Raw genomic sequence first — 19,523 nt, 5'->3', positions numbered from 1 at the left:
CCCCCGCGCGCACGTTGCGCGGGCCGGGGCCGCGCGGGCGGCTCGGCCGCGCCGCCATGTTGGGGGCGGGCAGGGAAGCCACGCGCCGCCGCCATCCCGGGTGAGGGGCGTCCGCCCGCCGTGCTCCTCGGGGGGCGCGCAGGGCTGAAAGTGCAGGAGTGTGTGTGATCGCAGTTAATGTCTTAAGGATAAAGGTTACCAGAGAGTGAGAGAGAGAGGGAGAGATCTCGTGAGGTAAGACGTTAAACGTACCTGCCGGGACTCAGGTACCGTTGTGGCGTTTTGCTGCCCAGCTCTGCGGCCCGTCAGGGGCACTTCAGTGCAGAATTAGATCGGCTTGTCTCACTCTTAATGTCGGTCATTGCCTGTAGGCCCCACTTGTGCAGGGATTCGTGTATATTCTAGGGATTTGGGGCTTGTCAAGCCTCTGGAAGATTGGCTTTGGAAGTGCTGGGCCACCTCTGGTGAATTTCAACCGACTGTGGTGGCGTTGTGTGAGTCCCTTCTGTGGCTCCCGCAGGGTGACCAGGGCAAGCGTGCGGGTCTGTGCCCATGCCCGAGCCTCGGGCACAGCTGGAGCCTCCCCACCACTGCTCCATGGATGAAACACTCTCTTTAAATGCAGTATTGGCTCCGTGGGAATTCCAGTGGCAGTTGCCCATTCTCTGAGCCTCACTTGCCATACCCCACGGGGATTAATTGGTCCGTTTCTAGCTAATTTCTAGTTCTGCCCTCAGCCAGGCTCCTCTGCCCTGCCAGCCTTTCCACCCAGGGTTTATCTGTGAATATATTTGGTAGTTTTGCCAAAGTACCTCTGCCAGAGATAACCTGTAAAACACCAACACCTGGGCTATGACATGGCTGTGTATGTGAGGCCTCAGAAAATTATTTTAAAAATAAGAGTGCAAGTGAAATCCCTGGGCAGTGTTTCTGCTTTGTGTCAGGCAACTCTGGCAGGTACAGACATGCATTTTGCATTCTCGTGTCTCTCTCAAGTGCAAACTTGACATGTGAGTAGAAGAGAGAAATTTAGAAGTGAAGTGGTCTATTTTCTCCCAAACACGTGTTGCTGTGCCAGGTTCTCTGGCCAGAGCCCTCATTTCTCACTGGGGCAGTGCTCAGGGGTTTCAGTGGCCAGGATCAGACATTGCCTGCCTACCTCACTCTTGTCACCCTCTGTGAAATGCAGGAGCTTCCCTTGGCCTTGGATCTTTCCAGGAGCTGAGAACTCTGATTCCCAAATCTTTGGGTTACTGGGCCTCCAGTTTGGCCCATGTGGAGTTTAAAACTGAGGAAAAATGTGTTGTGACCTATTGCTGAAGGCAAGTAAACCCATCTGAAACCACTGGCTCCTGCATATGAAAGGCTCAGCTGCTGCCTCAGATAAGAGATTTACAACTTCGATGAGGCGAAGAATGGGAAAATGATGAGATTATAGATCCACTGTAGCTGAGAGCCAGAGAGATAAAGTGATGTGATCAAAGAGAGCAGGAATTTAGCTGCCAACACAAGCTCCCTGTGCTCCCTTGAACTGTGCCTGGTTTAAGGTGTATTTCCCATGGAGGTGTTTCTTCCATAAGTAAGGGATCCCTTGATGTTAGAGGATGCTGTGGAGACAGAATCCGTTGGTTTGGTTTTTTATTTTCTTCAATGTGGGGTATTTCTGTACCCTAAGGAAGAGTACCCTGAACACCCCACAAAGACTGAAAACATTCATTAACACTCGTCACTGATCACAGGCCAGGCCAGGGTCTGATTTTCTACTTGCTGCTGAGTTTATGGCATGTGCAGGTATTCCAGGTGCTTTTCAGGTATCTTTGGCAGAGTAAACAGGTAAATTCCACCACAGGATTCCTGATTTCCAAAGGCCTTTCCTCTGCAGGTTTGGTCTGACTTGAAAGCCTCTTTAAGGTTTGTGCAAGCTCACCCTGGTTTTCCACAGTTCTTGCAGAAATGATGATTGAGCAACATTTTATCAGCCATTTTCCTGCAATAGGGAGATAATTTTTTAGACAGCATCTGCTCAGGTACTATGGGATTACAAGTGACCAGTGACACTGTTGTGGTTTTCTCTGGGCCAAAGAGGAAAATGCTTTTAAGAACAAAATTAAGCTTGATATGAAAACACAGCGGGGAGCAGGACCAGCCCTTGGGTGTCCTTGTGTTTGTTTTGAAAAACAAACCCAGATGAAAATGACCATATAAAAAAAAATAGGAGGGCAAAGGGAAAAAAATGAATCAGCTTCTTTTGTATGATCCTACAGCAGTGTCCCACGTCCCACCCTGGTTCTGGCTCTGGTTCCTCTGGCCGGGAAGGGCTCTGGGGCACACCCAGCTTATTCCATTTTTGAGCCCTTCCTGCATGTGTTATCTCTTGGCATTTAATTCTCCATCAGGGAGGAAAAACTCTGAAACAAAACCGACCCTTTCCTGCCTGTTCCCTTTGTATTGTTACACAGCTCCCCAGCCCGTGTGGGGTCATGGACGCTTCTCTTTGCAACTGTGTCCTTCACAAACTGGCAAAACTCTTCTCCTTCTCCTTTTTCTTCCACCCAACGTTTCTGCCAGCAGTTTGAAAACCAAAAACAGGGGCCCAGTTCATGAACCCAAACGCTGGGGCACACTGGATACTGCTGCCAGTGAGTTGTTTTCCTGGAAGTTCCTCTCCTGCCTCATTATTCCCATCAAGACCCTAAACCAGGGAAGTCTCACAGATAACTGTGCTGCCACTGAATTCCAAAGAAACCAGGGAGCAGGGGGTGTCTCCAATCCTTCTGCTTCTCTCTGTGGCTTTTATTTATTTTCAGCCCCTCTCAGCGAACACAGCGGTTTTATTTCAAAGTGTATTGGCAGCTTCAGCAGCATCTCATGGTGCCAGAACATTCTTCAGTGCATCGTTCATGATGCCACATCACCGCTCTGGGAATGGTTAGTGCAGGGCGGGCGGAGCAGGAGCACAATCCCTGCAGGGTTTGTCAGTCCAGCAGACACGTCTGGCTCTGACCCACGGCCTCCCCTCCTCGTGCCTGAGAGAAGGGACCAGGAGAGGGACCCAAAGTGCCTCTGCAGCTGGGGTGCTTGGAGGAGGAGGGGTGGGAGAGCTGGCTGTGTTAGTTCCAGCATCTGGGAGAGGTGCAGCTCATACCTGCACACACGTGGCTTTCCGAGCAGGACACAGCATGAATGAGGGGAGTGTTTCTTCCACTGATCCACGAGAGTTTGGCAGCGTGGAGTACTATCAAAGAGTGTTCTGACTGGTAGCTGATAAATAAATGGGTTTGGAATTGAGAGCTTAATGTGCTGTCAGTAATAAAAAGAAGTGTTCTTGGAGACTGATTTTTTTACAAGGGCCTGGACAAGGGGGAATGACTCCGTGATTCTATGATTCCTAACCTGTGTATGGGCTCCCTGAGCAGGGTGTCTGTGACAGCTCTGCCACCACAGCAGCGTGAGGCCTCCTGTGCAGGGCCAGAGCTGAGCAGGTGAGAAATGCTCTGCGAGGCAGGAGAACTGCACCTGGGCATTGTTAGTGTTGCCATTGCACACCCTGAGTCCCCCTTCTACAGCTGTGGGTATTCCATGCTGCAAGCACCTACATGAACTTCGAATTTGAAGCAGAATCACAAGAGCTCACATTTTACATCTTTCCTTCTTTTTAATCCACGACACAAGAGACTTCTCTGTATTTCTCCATGTTATTTCAGCACTTCCCTGTCCCCACGGCTCCTCCCGATGCTCTGGGGTGACTCATTTCCTGTGCAGGACGAAGCAGCCATTTCCTGGCTGTTCAACACAGCAGTTTTTTCCCCTCCTAGTTGGGGTTGGAGTGCTGAAGATTAGGCTATGGTTTGATGAATCTCTTGATTAATCTATGGCCTGATTATACCCCCTGCAACTCATCCTGGCGCTGCTGCTCTTCCCCAGAAGTCACCTGGCAGCACCTGGGGCTCATGGCTGCCCCTGCTCTCCTGGGCCCCAGGGTCCATGATTTGGACTCTCACATTAAATTCATCACTCTAACAGTGATCACTCTGACCAGCTCTAACAGTGCCATCCTTTCAGTTACTGCAAACCAGATTTTCTCTTCATTCAACCCATTTCAGCTCATAATAAACAAGATTTTAAAAAAGCATCACAAGGTAAAGCCACTGATCTCACAGCACAGGTCAAAGTCAGGAATTTTGATTTATCCCCTAAGTACTACCAAAGTTGCTTATTGTCATTTGAGAAATCCAGATAAAACCTGTGTTTGTGTTAGACACAAGCTATCAGAAGGCTGGGTTGGTTCCTGTATTGATTCTGTGCCCATCTTCCCTCCAACCTGTGCTCCTAATTTCATGAACCACTTCTTATTCCCATCCCATGCTGTGGCTAACTTGTGCACAGCTCTTGGAGCTCAGACATTGCCTGGCCATTGGAATGCCAGCCTGAGGTGTCACAGCACTTTCAGCACCTTCTTACTACTGGATTTTCAATTATTCTTTTAATCTTATTGGAAAACTTGGACTCATCAGCCTGCCATAGACCTGGAATGTTGGGGAAGAAACCCCCCATGCAGTAGGGATGCTGCTCTGGAGTCTGAATGGAGCACATGTGGAGGGCTGAGCCCTGAATAATTCATACCTGTAATGATTTATTCATGCCTAAAGCTGGATACCTCTCCGTGACTTTCCATTATCTCAAAGAGAAGGCAGGTTCCGATTCCATTCCACTGTCCCCAGCCCGGTGCCAGCTCCTGTGCTGGACTCAGAGCCGGGGACTGGCATCTCTGCTCAGCACAAACAGGCAACTCCCGCCCTTCAGTGCCACAGCTGTGGCCCCTGACACCCAAACTGAAATGTAGGGACAGGTCCTCCTTACACATTTTTCAGAAAGGACAGTGAGTGAGTAAGCAGGTAAAGCTCTTTTCCACGGATACACAAGGAAAGTGAGACCCTGAGGTCACGATGGTTGCATGACAAAAGGTCACTTTCTGAGCATGGAAAGCAGACAGGCCCTGACTTGGTGATGTGACACCATCGAGCTGAGCTCACTCTCCACCAGAAATTGCAGTGTTTTCCACTGTAAAGTTACAGATTCTGACACAGTTGATGCCCACATTGCAGGATGCTTTTCTGCCTTTCCAGAAACCTTGCAGGAGAGCCTGGATGAAGAGAGCAGTGGCACAGACTCATCTTTCCTGCCTCCTGTGTGCTCTCAGAAAATACCATCAGGAGAGGTTTACAGGGCCATGCTCTGAGTTCCTGACCTGGGCGAGGATTCTGCAAGACATTCAAATTCCGTCTGTCTAGAAAGGCTGAAAGATGATCCCGTGTTTCAGAGAGTCTCCAGACCCCCAGGCAGCACTGCTCCTCACTGTCTGGTGTGAAATTTCCTAATTGTTTAACCTGGAATCCTGACTTTTTTTGTCCTTGAAATAGGCTCTGCATCAGCATAATTAAAAATGTCAAAGAGGCTTGAGAGCCTCTCCAAGTTGCTAAAAATGAATGTGAATTTCCTCCCTGCAGCCTCACTCCCGTCTCTCCCTTGCTCTGGCCTCAGCTTTTCCGAGTGCCTGGTTCCAGCCCCTCAGCATAGTTTGCATTCCACTGCCAAGAATGAACATTTATTTATACAAACAACCCTTCTTCCAAGCACATCTCCAGCTATCCCAGGGCAGGGAAGTAAATGCCATTGCTCATTTGTCCATAGCTCCAGCTCTGCATTTCCTTCTTGCTTTAGTCAGGGGTTTGTTTGCAGGGAGAGCTGAGTGCCATTCTGTTGCTTCCCTGTGCCCAGCAGTGGCCTGAGAAGCTCCTTCCCTTCCTTACAATGATTTGGTTTTGTGACCATTTTAAGGCTCATGCCAGTTTCCTGATCAGCCTCTCGAGGGGGTTCACTGGCTCAGCAACAATTTCCAGAGCTGGAACCTGGGGGGCTCTGCAGGACTTTTGAGAGTACTCAGCCCCCCAGATCTGCTTCTCTCCCAGCACACACTATAACCTGGTGTTCCCAGTCTGAGCCACTGTGCTGTACTGGTTCTCCCAGCAGGGAAGTGGAACAGCAGCTCCCAGACGAGCAGTGCTGCAGGGCGCAGGGGAGGCAGGTGCAGCTCATGCATTATTGCTGCAGCGTCTCCATCGCTCACCTGCCAGGCTCTGTGATTGTTCCTGAAACCTTAGCTCTGCCCCTCTGTCCACAGGTGTCTCCTGTTGCATCTGCCATTCAAATGGATATGGCACAGATGCCAGATGATTCCAGACAGGAGAATGCCACAGTCTGAGCACAGGTCATTTAAATGAAAAAGGGCCCTGACAGAGAGGCACCTGCAGAGCATCTAGGGATGCTCCCTCGGGTGTGGAGCCTGCCTGCTGCTTGCTCCCTGCTCTGAGCACGGGATTTTACAGGTAGAAATTGCAGCAACATTTGAAGAGGTGTCCACAGTATAAAGGGAGGTGTGTGTGTGTCCCCAGAGCACACAAATCACACAGGTGTGTGTGCCCCCACCTCAGGCACATGGATCACACAGGTGTGTACAGCCCAGTACTGCCCATGTGTCCCTTCATGTTTGTGTCTGCAGTCCCTAATCTGTGCTGTGGTTCCCCTGGAGCTGAGGGGGACACGAGAGACTCCAAAGGCAGAAGGAACAAGAGGACAGGAGGGATTGCCCAAATCCTGCTCCCCCCCGCCCCCAAACAAATCCTGTATTTTGGTGCCACAGCTCAGGAGCCTCAGCTGTGCAGCTTGTTTCCACACTGAGTCAAGAACAAAGATGTCCAAACACAGCCAGCTCAGAGAGGATGGGGACAGCCATGCTCTGTGTCCAGAGGGGATGGGGACAGCCATGCTCTGTGTCCAGAGAGGATGGGGACAGCCATGCTCTGTGCCCGCCCGTGAGCCCCATTGTCATCCCAGCCAAGATCGACATCATTTCCCCAGGGCTGCAGCTCTATTAAACACAAAGCTTCAAATTATTTCCTACTTGGATCAAAGATGTGTTTGTTCCAGTGGCACTTAAGTTTAAAAGGCAGTGCTGGGGATGAATGAAACCTTCCCAGAGGCAGCTGCTGAGGCTCAATTGGTTTGTCAGTGCTGTAGTTATGCTGTGGGCATCTCGTGGTGGCCAGCCCATATGTTCCTGAAGGATGTTGTGCAGGGGAACAGCTCAGGGAAGCCTTGCTCTATGGCTAAGGGGCTTTTGCTTTCATGGTGTGAAGGTTTGCTCATGCTTCAGATGGTGAAAGTGTTCAGGAATCTCACATTCTGATTCCAGACTCAAAGCCAAAGCACTCTGGATCAAACTGGGTGCAAGTGTATAAAGACACATTGGCTTATGTGCAGAACCATGAAATTGGTGGTTTGATTGTAGTCTGGGATCTGGGTGAGCAACCTGCTCCCTAAAAGCCGTCTCCTGGTCTGGATTGTACAGCAGATGCTCCCTGTGACAGACAGGAGGTGAAGGAAGCCCTCTGGAGTATGAAATGAAGCATTAAAAGAACATGAAGGCAGGAACATGCAGCTTGTGAAGTCAGGGAGAACTGAGAACACTGGTGATGCTAAAGGAACAAAAGAAACTCAATATCCTTTAGAAGTTTTAATATTTAATTGTTGAGCTCTCTGATACCAGGGCAGTGAGTGTGGCAGGCAATGACAGGGGCCCGTGCAAGGGGTGTCTCATGGGACCCCAGTATCCCCAAAACACAGGCACAGGGGTTCCTTGTGGGCAGAGCCATCAGTTCTGTGTGCAGCTCCCTGCTCTGCACCACAGCACTGAATTCCTGGTTTTGGGTAAAACCAGCATCACCATGGCCCAAGAGAGACTCCCACTGCCTGGCAGCAGGTCTGGAAGTTGGGGATATATCACTCCTGTGCAGGTACTGCCTGCACCTTCAGTCAGAGGAGCATTTCTATGAGCTCACTCACCCTCCCTGTGGAGCCAAGTTCCCTCCAGAGGGGCAGTTCAGCTACATTTTCTTACTTGAAGGTCAGGGCTCAAAAATTCATGATAATACTTTACTGAGAAAATACTTTGTTCCATAGTGCAAGATGACAAGTTCCTTCTGCAGCAGGTGGAAGTCAGTTCTCAGAACCCTTCCCTCAGGAACAATTTCAGCTGGGAACTCCAGATCCAAACCACCCATTGGCTCTGGTTTCTCTGGAATCTGATGAGTGGAGTTGCTTGCTTTGCTCCTCCTCATGTGCTGGGCAGGGTGTTAGGGCTGCAGCTTTCCTGGATCCAAGGCCAAGTGTGTGTTTCTTGTCCAAAGAATCATCCAGCTGTGGGGTTTTCATCCCTAAGGCTCAGCTCTGCTCTCAAGGAGTGGGGGACAGCAATGGGGAGCCACTCTTAGATCCTGCCAGTCCTGGCTGCTACCCCAGGTGGCCACTCAGAGCCCAACAAAGCTGAGGGCTCTCAGCTCTCAGGGCAGAGAGCTTTGCTCATGGCTTCAATCCCATCCCAGGGATTGGCAGGTTGCTCTGAGTTCCCTTTCCTAACAAACACCTGTCTCCCCTCTCTCCTAGGCTGCCCTGTGCCCTGGATCCTGTCCTTGGGCAGTGCTGTGCTCTGTGGGAGGCTGCCTGCCTGACCTTGGAGCAGGTAAGGGAGACAGGGCCACATCAAAACAAGGACAGAGTAGAAAACTGAGCAGGAGCCAAGGCTCCAAAGGTGGGAGCCTCTAAGTCTCACAGATGGCATCACCAGGGATCATAAACGAATGCATTTGCCTGTGACCAAAATCCATCATCAGGGGGATGTTGAACTTGGAGCTCCTTTTGTGCTCCCCATGCCAGAGATCCAGCAGGGACTGGAACAAGCCATCCCACCGCCAGGGAGCTTCCCCTTCCCTGCGAGGTACTTTGTTACCAACACTGTTACCAACAGTGTTTTTTCCTGCCTCCAGGAGCCATTTCCCATCACATCCCAGCAAACCTCTGTAAACACCTGGGGTGCAGAAACAAACATGAGCATTTGCCTGGTGCTGGTGACACTGAGTCCTGCACCCCAGGCTGAGTCACCTCAATTTCAGAGGCTTTAGACAGGGGTAGGATGGAGCTGAGGTGTCAGTCACTAAAGATGGTTTGTATTGCAAAAGAAGTAGGTTACCATGTCCCATTGTGAACAATTACATCTAATTACAAGTCACAATAATTTATTTAATAACAAATTGCTGCCACACTCCAGCCAGGGCGTGCTGGGGGAACACGTGAGCTCTGATCTGTGCACAGGTGGGACAGGAGGGGAGAGGGTCTGGCTCAGCTCAGGGAGGGGCAGGTGCCAGGCCCCAAAACTGGGGTAAAACTCTGGGTGCTGTGTCCTGTTCCCAGCAGTGGTGTGTGGGTTTGGATTGGGTTGGATTGGTTCGGTTCAGTTTAGCAGATAGTTGACGAAACACCTTGTGTCATACAATGATTTTAGTTAAACTTTAAAAGGCTGCTCAGAAATGTAAAAAAAACACAATAAACTTCCTGACAATTAGATGAAGCAGGGTTTGCGCCCTCCCCTCGCCAGCCCCAGCTGTTCGCTTTGGCTGTTTGGTACCGGAGGAGCAGCACCGACCGAGCCCGGCCCGGGGACTCGCTTCTCTCGGCCCTGCCGCACCGGTGCGGGCTCTGCCTGCGGCGGCTCCCGGCGGGGCCGGGGCGAGCACCGGGGGCTGAGCGCCCCCTGCCGGTACCGGGGCCGAGCGCCGGTACCGGAGCCGAGCTCCCCCTGCCGGTACCGGGCGGCTCCGGCCGCGGGGAGCGGGAACAAAAGGGTTCCCGTTCCACGTCGTTCCCGGGTGATTCGCGAGCCCGGCGCGCTCAAACGCGGCAGAACCGGGAGGACCAAAGGTGCTCGTGCAGCGGGAGGTACCGGAGCCACCCGGTGCCCGGCGCTTGGCGACAAACCCCGAGAGCAGCGGGTGAAGCAGCGATGCTCCTGCACGAGCCTTCTGGTCCCCAGCAGCTCGTGGGCCGGGTGAGGGGACAGATCACTGTCACACGAGCAGCGGTGGGGGACATGTCAATCCCCATGGCTGGGCTGTGCTGGTAAGGTCAGGGTGCTTATCTGCCACAGTTTGCACATGGAATCGTGGGGCCAGTCCAGCCAGCTGTCCCCAGGGCACTGGCACAGGTGTGAGGTGCCCCCAGACTCCACCTTGACACTGCAGCATTTCCTGCCCAGGTCACAGATTTGGCCAATTGCTGATTGCACCTTTCCAACTTCCTCCTGGGAAATACAACATGAGCTCCTATTAATAGAAGTTTGTGGTTTCCAATGAATTTTTTCCTTCACTCAGGCTGGTTTGGTGGCTGATCCCTGTTGGTGGCCCAGGCAGTGTCGTGCCAGCTGCCCGTGGCTTTTATTAGCATTTTTCAGAGGCCTTGATTTAGTGCTCACACTTGCATCCCAGGCCAGTGGCTCCGGAACGCAGCCCCTCAGGAGCAGAGATAATTAGAACTCAGGGAAAAAGTGGTGTCCGAGTCTTTGAACAAAAAAGGTCTTGTTTAAGGAATGTGGTGCTGGAGGCCAGTGTTTGCCAGCAGGGTCTGTCTCCAGCTTTGGTGCCTGCAGTCAGATCCTGCCCCCACAGACACTCCGGGTGGGATTTTCTGGGAGCATCTCTCAAAATGGAGGCATGGTGCCCTGTAGCAAGGACAGGATGTATCCTGGGAATTGTATTTCTGCAAACAGGGCAGGAGGGGCTGGTGGAAGGATGTGGGGAAGCAGGAAGAGAGCTGAAGAGGTGCTCAGAAGATTCTTGTACAGGGCAGATGAGGAGGGAAACAAACAACACAGAGAACAGGAAAACTGATGTGCTAGGAAATGATGGATCCATCCCCCGGGCTCTTGCTAAGGAGGGTGGGACATGCTCCATGATTTCTGGCAGCCATAAGCTGCAGCTGCTCCACTCAGCTCCTGTCCTGCAGCCAGATGTGTTTGAGTGCAGCTTCAGCCCTTCCTTCCCTGACACAGCCCCAGCAGTGCCTCCATGCTCTGGCAATGCCGCACATGTTTGTTGGGGGGCTGTCCCAGGTCCCCTCACCTCCAGGGAGGGTTTCCCAAGGGAGTGGGGAAGGGGGCAGGAGTCAAGTTTAAGCACTGCTGTTCTGTATCCTGTTGTTTTCCTACCAGGATTGTTGCAGTTTCCTGCACTGTCTTATCTGGAGCAGGGAAGTCAGTGCTCTCCAGTTCTCTGGCTCTGTGCGTGTCCCAGGTTCTAATCTGCAAAACAGGCGTTGGAGCCCGTGAGAGGCACCAGCCAGGGCTGTCACAGGGCAATGGGGCAAGGACAGAGGGGGCAAAGGGCTTTTAGTGCCTCCAAATTAGTGTCTTTATGTACTGCTCCTGTTTGCACAAGGCTGTGTCTGTTTCACAGGTTCAGGCCTTCAGCACACCTGGGAGGGAGAGAGAGGAAGATCCCAGTGGTGACATTCTCAGGTCACTCTGTGTCTGACAGACCTTACAGGAGGATAAATCTCAGAAAGTGCTGAGTTTGCTTTCCCCCCCACCAACGACTCTAAGAACACACATAAAGTCTTAAAACTGAAAAAAGCATTTCTGTGTTTCAGTCAGCCCAAAGTTCAGTCTCCCCTGAAGTGCTGGAGACTCTAAAACAAACAAACAAAAAACAAACAAAAAAAAACCACAACCAAAAAAACCCAACTTTTTTTTTTCCCATGAGGGAGCCTGAATTCACCTAACTGTAGGTTTTAGCAGTAGACTGAATTCCCTATGAGTTAAAAAAAAATTAAAATCCTTTACTGTACAGTTCTGGAATGTCCTGTTTTCCTGCAGAAAGGTGTGGGTCCTGTACACAGTGTCCATTATCAGATGGGAGCCTCTCCTGGAAAGAGGATTAACCCATAACATCACTCCCAGCCACACAGACACTGAATCAGGCATAAGACTCCAAAAGAAACCTCAGCCCCAAACTCTAAGCCCACAGGGGTCCCAGGGTTGCTGAAAGCAGGTAAAAACTGTGGCAATGATCAAGATGGATTTTTATTATTCAGAGGGAAGACACATATGCCAGTTCAGCCTTTGGGGGAAAGACAGTGGTCATTTTTCTCACTCAGCTGTGACTGTGAATCCAGACTGATTCCACTTGCCATTCCTTTGAGGGAATCTCAGCTGCTGGAAGTCCGAGGGCCACAGCAGCCTAAGGGGTCTGTAGCTGAGCACCAGAGCCAGTGCTGGGAACTAAATAGCAAGAGAAAAAAAAGGCTTTTCTTTCAAAGAGATCAGGAAGAGGAAGACATGTGCCTGGAGATAAGGAAAGATAAAAGCATTCCATTTGCAGAGGCCTGTGATAGGGATCAAGATGTTCATCTGCCAAGTCAGTAATTTTGTGGCCATATGACCATGCGGAGCTTCCGTTCCTGTTACCTTTTCCCACACTGACTGAAGGCACCAGATTGTTGGCATGGAAGTTCCTTTGAGTCTGTCTTTTGGGGAATTGCACAGGCTGAACTTGAAGATAAAACTCTCTTTTACTTCAGGGGGGAAAATGGTTCTTCCCCAAGTTCAGCTTGTAGGGGCTCAGTGGGAGCAGGCTGTGAACTCCCTGGCCTGGGGAGGTGGGAACAGGTCAAACACCTCTGGGGAGAAGCTTGGGCAGAGCCTGTGAGGGGTCAGGGCAGCTGAAATGGCCATTGGAGATGACTCCCTGCCCTGTTTGCTGGGGTTCAGCAGGAGTGAGCTCACAGGAACAGTAGATCCCATACAAGGCCTTGATTAACATCAGGAGCTCAGATTGCATTTGCTGCTTCCAAAAAGGCTTTTATTGTCTGATTTTTTTGTTAAAGCAGCAGCAGCAGATTTCAGTAAAAAATTCTCAGTAAATCCCGCCTTTGCACATTCCACGTGCTGGCACGTGCAACAGCCAAGCATTTGGGCTAAAATTATCTGTGCTATCATTAGGAAGGAACATATGGATTGATGGAACCTAAGTGCAGAAAGGAGCTGTGTGCTGTGCTGTGCTGCAGCCTCACCCCAAAGGGAGCAGTTCCTGTGCCTCCTGATCAGCTGGCACCTGCGACAGGTGTGACCTGTTCTCTTTGGACAGGAGAGCCAGTGGGTTGGGCTGGTGCTGGATGGGCACCAAAGGCACTGGACACCCAGGGCATTGGGCACTGAGGGCACTGGGCACAGCACTGCCACGGGGCCAACACTCACAGCCATTCCTGCCCGTGTGCTGCTGGCTTCACCCTCAGCCAGCACCCTCAATTTGCACCTCAGCCAGCCTTCACCCTCACCCTCTGACTACCAGATCCTCAGATAAATCCCTGTGGACAAGCACCGTGTCCATGGATTGCAGAGCAGCCCTACAGCTGTCAGCTGGGATGGGCTTCTCCTGTGTTGCCCAGCTCTCTGGGAGAGCAGGAGCCTCAGGGCTGGAGCTCCTGTGCCTGCTCAGGTGTGCTCAGGGGTGTTCAGGTGTGCTCACAGACTGCCAGCCAGGGCCTGTTCTCCCCAAGAGCTGTGTTCTGTGTAGGCCAGAACTGCTCAAAAGAACTGCTCAAAGAATCACTTTAGACAAGGTTCTCATGTCCAGCTTTTTCAGCCTTGCCTCTTTAACCATCACTGATTGCAAAGCTTTTAATTAATCATGGACTGAGATGCGAGTGTGCAGTGTCAGTGATGGCTCCTGGGCTGCCGTGGTGCTGAGGGCATGCTACGTGTTCCCTGTGACACAGAAACAGGGATGACTTCCAGGCTGCTGCATGGAGCCTTCCAAACAGATGGGAGAGTTTTAGATTTAGTCTTTAATATAAATACGAGTTGCATGTGCAAGTCCTTCAGTTGGGAAACTGCCTCTTGTTACTGTTTACAAAGTCAAAGAATGTCAGGCTGAACCAGCCTCACTATTCCTTGTTCTCTCTCTGCAGTTCAGCACTTGGAGACACAGAGCTTGCCAACCCCAGAGCGCTGAAGGAATGGCTTGCAGAGTTCAGTTTGTAAAATTCTATTTTCAGTGTTTATATTCAGTTTCCGTTTCGTTGGTGTTGCAGAGGCTGATCCTGCAAATATTTACCCCAGTCAGGTTTTGTGTGTAGAGCTCCTGGGAGTGCAGTAGGAGCTCAGCCCAGGGAGGGCACAGACCTGCAGTGGGCTGAGCATGGAGAAATTCAGTTGCATCTTCTGGTCAGGGTTTTATATATATACATGTACACTTTACACTTATCCATGTATATAGCGCACACATGTGATGATCCTTTCAGGTTCTGAGAGAGAAAGGCCATTCAAAGCATCACTTACTGATCCCCACCTGAGAGAAGGCTCAGTGAGACAAAAAGCAGCAGCATGGTGAGTGTTCTGTTACGGCATAAATGATAGCACAGACAAGAAAGAAAGAACAAATTGATTTTTAAAAGGAGTCCTGAGATGAGATTGCTGGTCTACAATTATTGCACTGTTGGGGAGGGACAGAAACAGCCCCAGGACTGCTCTTGTCTGCACATCCTCTCTCACTCACGTTCTCTCCAACACCTTTACAGAGTGAGAGCGGCAGTGACAGAAGGGGCAGCGGTACCAGTTCCCTTGAAGCAGATCTCTCCAACCTTGTGATCTGGGCACACACTCATGGGACCATATGCAACCAGATCCCAGCCCTGGAATTTATGCAGAACACAGATCACGTGAGCAATGACAACGCTGTGCTGTGGATGTGCAGAGCTGGACATGCCTATCACTGGCACTGTGGGAAGTCACACAACAGAGGTGAAGAAGTGACTGAGGCTGTAGGAAGGAGAAAGAGGCTCCTGTCTTCTGAGTCTTTGGCAAGAGAATCCAGCTTTGAGGAAAAGAGGCTCAAGCTGACCCCATCACCTTTTGAGATGGATCAAGGAGATTCTGGGAGCACAGGGCCATGTAGCAGACCCCAAGGGGTCACTGAGCAGAAGGCTGACAGTGCCTACACAATGAATAACGAGCCCAAGGGGAGTCAAAATAGCAAGAAAACCAAAACATCATTCTCTGCAGCAGAGCAGCACTTCTCAATGTCTGGTAGTAGAGTCCAGACTGGGGAACAGGATGTGAAGTTCAAAAGTGACAACAACATACAGATTATCATCTCTGATGAAGAGCAGTGTGAGGCAGATAAAGACAACCAAGGAGACAGAATCAGCCCAGATAATGTGTCAGAGCTGTCTGCTGAGGAGTTGCAGATGCACCACTCCCAGAAGATGGCATTGCACCAGCCAACAGCCTCCCAAAAAGCTGCCTTTGCCCCCACAGCAAAGCCACCCCTAGCCCGTGCCTACATTCTGCAGACTCCTGTCAGCAACTCAGAGGACCTGAGCAGGAACATCCTGAGGCTGGCTCCTTCCACTGCTGCAGGGCCCACGGCTGAAAATTCCAGAGCAAAGAGCCTCCCGGGGTCTGCAGCACCAAAGGAATGTTTCAAACCCCTTCCTGTCCCCAGCACTGAAGCCAAGGCCCAGCTTGAATCACAGCCCTCAGTGATATTCTTTGAGCTCCAGGCCACTGCTGCTGTTCAGCAACGTCTCGAGCTGAGTCCTCCAGCGAGTGGCACACCGGGAACGGGCTCCAGTGAGAACGGTGCTGACAATGTGGATGAGGACAGCGAGACATCAGAATCCGGGCAGACACCTTGTTCTTCAGCCTTCTGGAGTCCAGAGAGCCATCCACCTGCAGCCTCAAATCAAGGTAAGACAGCGTGGAGTTCTGTGCCTTCAGGGGTATGGGGGTGTTCCATTAATCACTTTCCTAAAATATCCAAGGAGGGTGAGTTCACATCACTGCCAGGATCTGTACTGCAGCATCTAAGTAAATCTCTTGGATTTGGGGCACTCCTGTTTCTGCTTGAGGGGACTACAAAGCTCCCTGCCTAAAGGAATTGGTACTTCTGTAGGGAATGCCCTTCTCTGGGATACCCAAAGGTGTTCTTGGCTGTGCCCCAGCTCCAACATCCCAGTTTGAATACTTTGGTCTTCCATTTTACCCAGTACCCACACACAGTATGTTGGCTGTATTTGAGAGAGTCCCTGTGAGAAACTGGAGCTAGAGCAGGGAACTCAGGTCTCAAGAGAAAGAAACAAGAGGAAGTAACGCAGAGAAATTGTGGCCAAAGCTCTGGCTGCACCAAGGCCAGTGGTAAAACCTCCCAGCCTTGGCAGTGGCAGCAGAGTGTCAGTCCTGCGTAGGAAATGCAGGACTCCACATAGTGCTTTAGTCCTCTCAAGAATGAAGGTTTTTGTATGTGCTGTCCTGCAGCACAGGGGCCTGGGCATGTCCTTTAAAAGGGCAGGGATTGCTGAGGCAGCATTTGGGGTCTGCCTGGGATGTCCTTGCAGCACCAGTGCTGGTCCTGAAAAGGCTTAGGGGTTGTTGTTCCTTGTGGAGCCATAACCACACAAACTGCCACAGTTGGGGTTTGGGAGCAGTATTTTACTATTTTCATAACTGACATCATGTGTCATGTGAAGGGACTGGGAATTCTTCTGGGAATGTGTGTAGTAGCTGTTTCTGCCAAGGTAACTGGCTCATGGCTCAGAGGAGGCCTCAGCATTATTGATTGATGAGCTGTTCCTCTCTGCACCTGGAGCAGTCAGTACAAAACAGGCCAAAACCCCAAACCAGTGGGACAGCCATCAGTCTTTCAGGATGACAACTAAGCCTGTAAAAAATAACCTGGTGCAAAAAGGGGAATCTCTAGGTGTTGGCTCATGAGCCCTTTTCCATCATCCCATCCTCAGCCCTGGACGAGTCACAGGCGAGCAGATGGAGCTTTCCAGCAATCCAAAGAATTAATTTCTCATGCTACATCGAACTAGGTAGATGTGGTATTGCCATGGCAACTTGAGAGAGAGCCCAACTGGAATCCTGGCAATCCTTTAAACAAAATCATAGTACACTTTTACTCACCTGTTTGTTCTCCCTCACTATCCACCCCAACCTTTGGTTCATGCTGTTATTTCACAGTGAAAGGGAAATTTCCCTGTATGGCAGTGAGCAGGGCCAGCTGCCAAGGGAGAGGGAACATGAAGGAGCCCATCTTTCCCTGGAGATCCCGGCACTGCTATCTTGTGGAGAACACAAATATGACCCACAGTTCTAGGGGAAGGGGTTTGGGAGAGTCCTGTCTTCTCTGAATGGCTTCTAGAAGGCAGGTAGACACTATTCTATATCTCCTTGTGTTTTACTGATATTTGTGATTCTTCCTGTCCACAAAGCTGTGTCTTGTCTTTTAGAGATGCTGAAGAAGCAGCAGAAAAAGAAAAGCTCTACCACTGGAGACATAAAAGTGTTTGAAGACTGGCTGAAGTTGCACCACCCCTCCGAGACGCGCAAGATCCACACGCTGCCTCCTGCAGACCTCGACCACTACCTGGTCTCGTTCTTCATCTCTGCCAAGAAACAGAATGGCGTGGATTTTTCAGCCAATTCCTTAAGCTTGTTCCGGTGCAACATCAACCGGTACCTCCAGGCCCACAATTACCAGTACAACATGTTGAGAGGGCCAGAGTTCAAGGCCTCTCAGGAAGCCTATAAATTAAAGCATTGGTGCCTGTTTCAAAAGAAGGAGGAAGGGTGGAATGTTGTGGAGAACCTGACAGATGAACACATAGAAAACCTTCTTGAGAAGGGAATTTTAAGCAAGACAGACCCTCAGGGCTTGCTGCATCTCATGTTCACCAACCTCATTAGGGGGTTTGGGGCAAACACCCACCACAAGGCCCACCAGCTGTACTGGGGACAGGTGGTGCTGGGGAAGACCAAAGGAGAGGTGGAGTACTTGGAGTGGAAGGATGATCTGAGTCCCAGGGGAAACGAAGGGAAGCTAAGCCCACAGCTCTTTGCCAAGCCTGAGGATCCAGAGAGCTGCCCGGTCGCCAGTTACAAGGAGTATGCCAGGAAGAGGCCACCAGACATGCTGGATGACAACCACCCTCTTTACCTGGCTCCCAGGTCACTGTGCTCCGTCTGGGACAAAGTGTGGTACAGCAAGAAGGCACTGTCAAAAGCCAACATTGATAAGATCTTGAAAGTTATTACCCAGGAAGTCAGAGGAGACATAAGGAAGACCAAGAAATAGGGGTGTCCCTTCGGCTTTGCCCCTTCAACCACTCCAAGGCTGCTCTGAAACACAATCCTACTGCAATATTTGGTGTAGGTTGAGAGCAAACATCCTTCTGCTGGACTTCACCTTGGCACTGAAGGTACCTACAGATCTGCAGTGCCTTGACTTTCAGGGAAGTTGCTTTGTTGTTGTTTCTGTTACTGGAATTGATAATTCAGTGAGTTAATGAGAGTCTTCAGTTTCACATTTGCCAAACAAGTTAATGTTCTACCGCATGGTCAATGCTGTTAGAAAACACCACTGCTGATACAGAGAGGGCTTGGGGGTGGCAGAGCCTGGCCAGGAGCATCAGCTGCACCCACATTTTGAGGCTGACACCCCACACAGCTCAGGCTGGGGCACAGACCTGCGGGGAAGGATGAGCAGCATGAGGAGAGTGATGACACTGCTAATCCCAACCTCACAGGAACACTTCTGACAAGGTTCAGGTCATTTCACTTAGGGAAAGATTCGTAGATTGAAGAAGTTGTGGCTGTTTTAAGAAGTTATTTAAAGTGTCTGACAATTGTTGCAGTGTGATGCTACCTTGGAAGTATTTGGGCTTATCCCAGGTGTGTCAATCACTCCTCCTTTCCCCACCCTGACCCCTGCTGAGCGCTGCCTGTCACTCCTGGCATTCCAGCAGTGAGTCGAGTGATTGGGCAGATTCAAAAGATGCCCTCCGCCCCCGGGGGGCATTGGGCCATCCAGGTGTCCTTTGTCCCTTGAGACCTCCTCTCCCGAACCTGGTTGGTGGCTCCCTATGCCTTCCCTCCTCCCCTCCCCTGGGTAAAAGGACGGACAACCACGCGGGTCCAGGGAGTTCTGTTGGAGTTCAGAGGCCTGCAGGCCAGAATAAAAGCTCTGGATTAAAACCCTCCATCGGAACCTACTCCTTTCCTTCACCATAGCCTTAAAGGCTTCCCCGGCAGAGGGAATCCTGAGGGAGCAGACCCTCTAGGAGAGGAAGCTCCATCCCGCTGCCACTGCAGCTCTGGCATGTCTGGACTTGTCTCCACGTGCCCAGCTGCAACATCCAGCTAGCCAAAGATGTCTCTGGGGTGAAGCACCACAGTGGCCACTATTTGGTTCAGCAGCAGGGCCAGACAAGCCAAGGCACGTCCTGTCCTCAATATTGGTAACACCAACAGACAATGTTGAAAGGTTTTATGGTAAGTGGTTTCCCTGGAGTGCAAAACACAACTCCACAAAAGCACTGGGAGGTGTCCTCAGCTCTGCTCAGCTGCCCCAGCACTGTTTAGAGCCTGTTACAGCTTGGTCAGGTTTTTGGTTGCATTGTTGGCAGAGCCAAACAAAAGAACCTTTCATTCAGTCCTGTCTGTTTGTGTCTGAACAGCAGGTGATGCTTTCCTGGAACACTGGTGTGTTCCCTGTTGTGCTCAGTCTCCCCTGCTCCCAGCCCAGTGGCACAGAGCTTTGGGCCCTTTGAAGCCCTATGAGCCATTCCCATGGTGT

At 51.0% G+C, this 19,523-nt stretch overlaps 1 protein-coding gene across 1 annotated transcript; it reads left to right on the top strand.

Moving 5' to 3' along the window:
* The first annotated feature begins 50 nt into the window (after nt 1-50).
* On the top strand, nt 51-18,252 carry LOC128819218 (uncharacterized protein KIAA1958-like). Its single transcript, XM_053999220.1, has 4 exons — nt 51-100; nt 8,503-8,578; nt 14,464-15,634; nt 17,179-18,252. Exons 1-4 carry the CDS (start codon nt 57-59, stop codon nt 18,021-18,023), a joined length of 2,136 nt encoding a protein of 711 aa, XP_053855195.1. The 5' UTR covers nt 51-56; the 3' UTR covers nt 18,024-18,252.
* Nucleotides 18,253-19,523: the final 1,271 nt, after the last annotated feature.

This window comes from Vidua macroura, chromosome 26 (assembly GCF_024509145.1).
Source record: "Vidua macroura isolate BioBank_ID:100142 chromosome 26, ASM2450914v1, whole genome shotgun sequence".
Lineage (NCBI taxonomy): Eukaryota > Metazoa > Chordata > Aves > Passeriformes > Viduidae > Vidua > Vidua macroura.
This window is presented reverse-complemented; position numbering and strand designations above follow the sequence as displayed.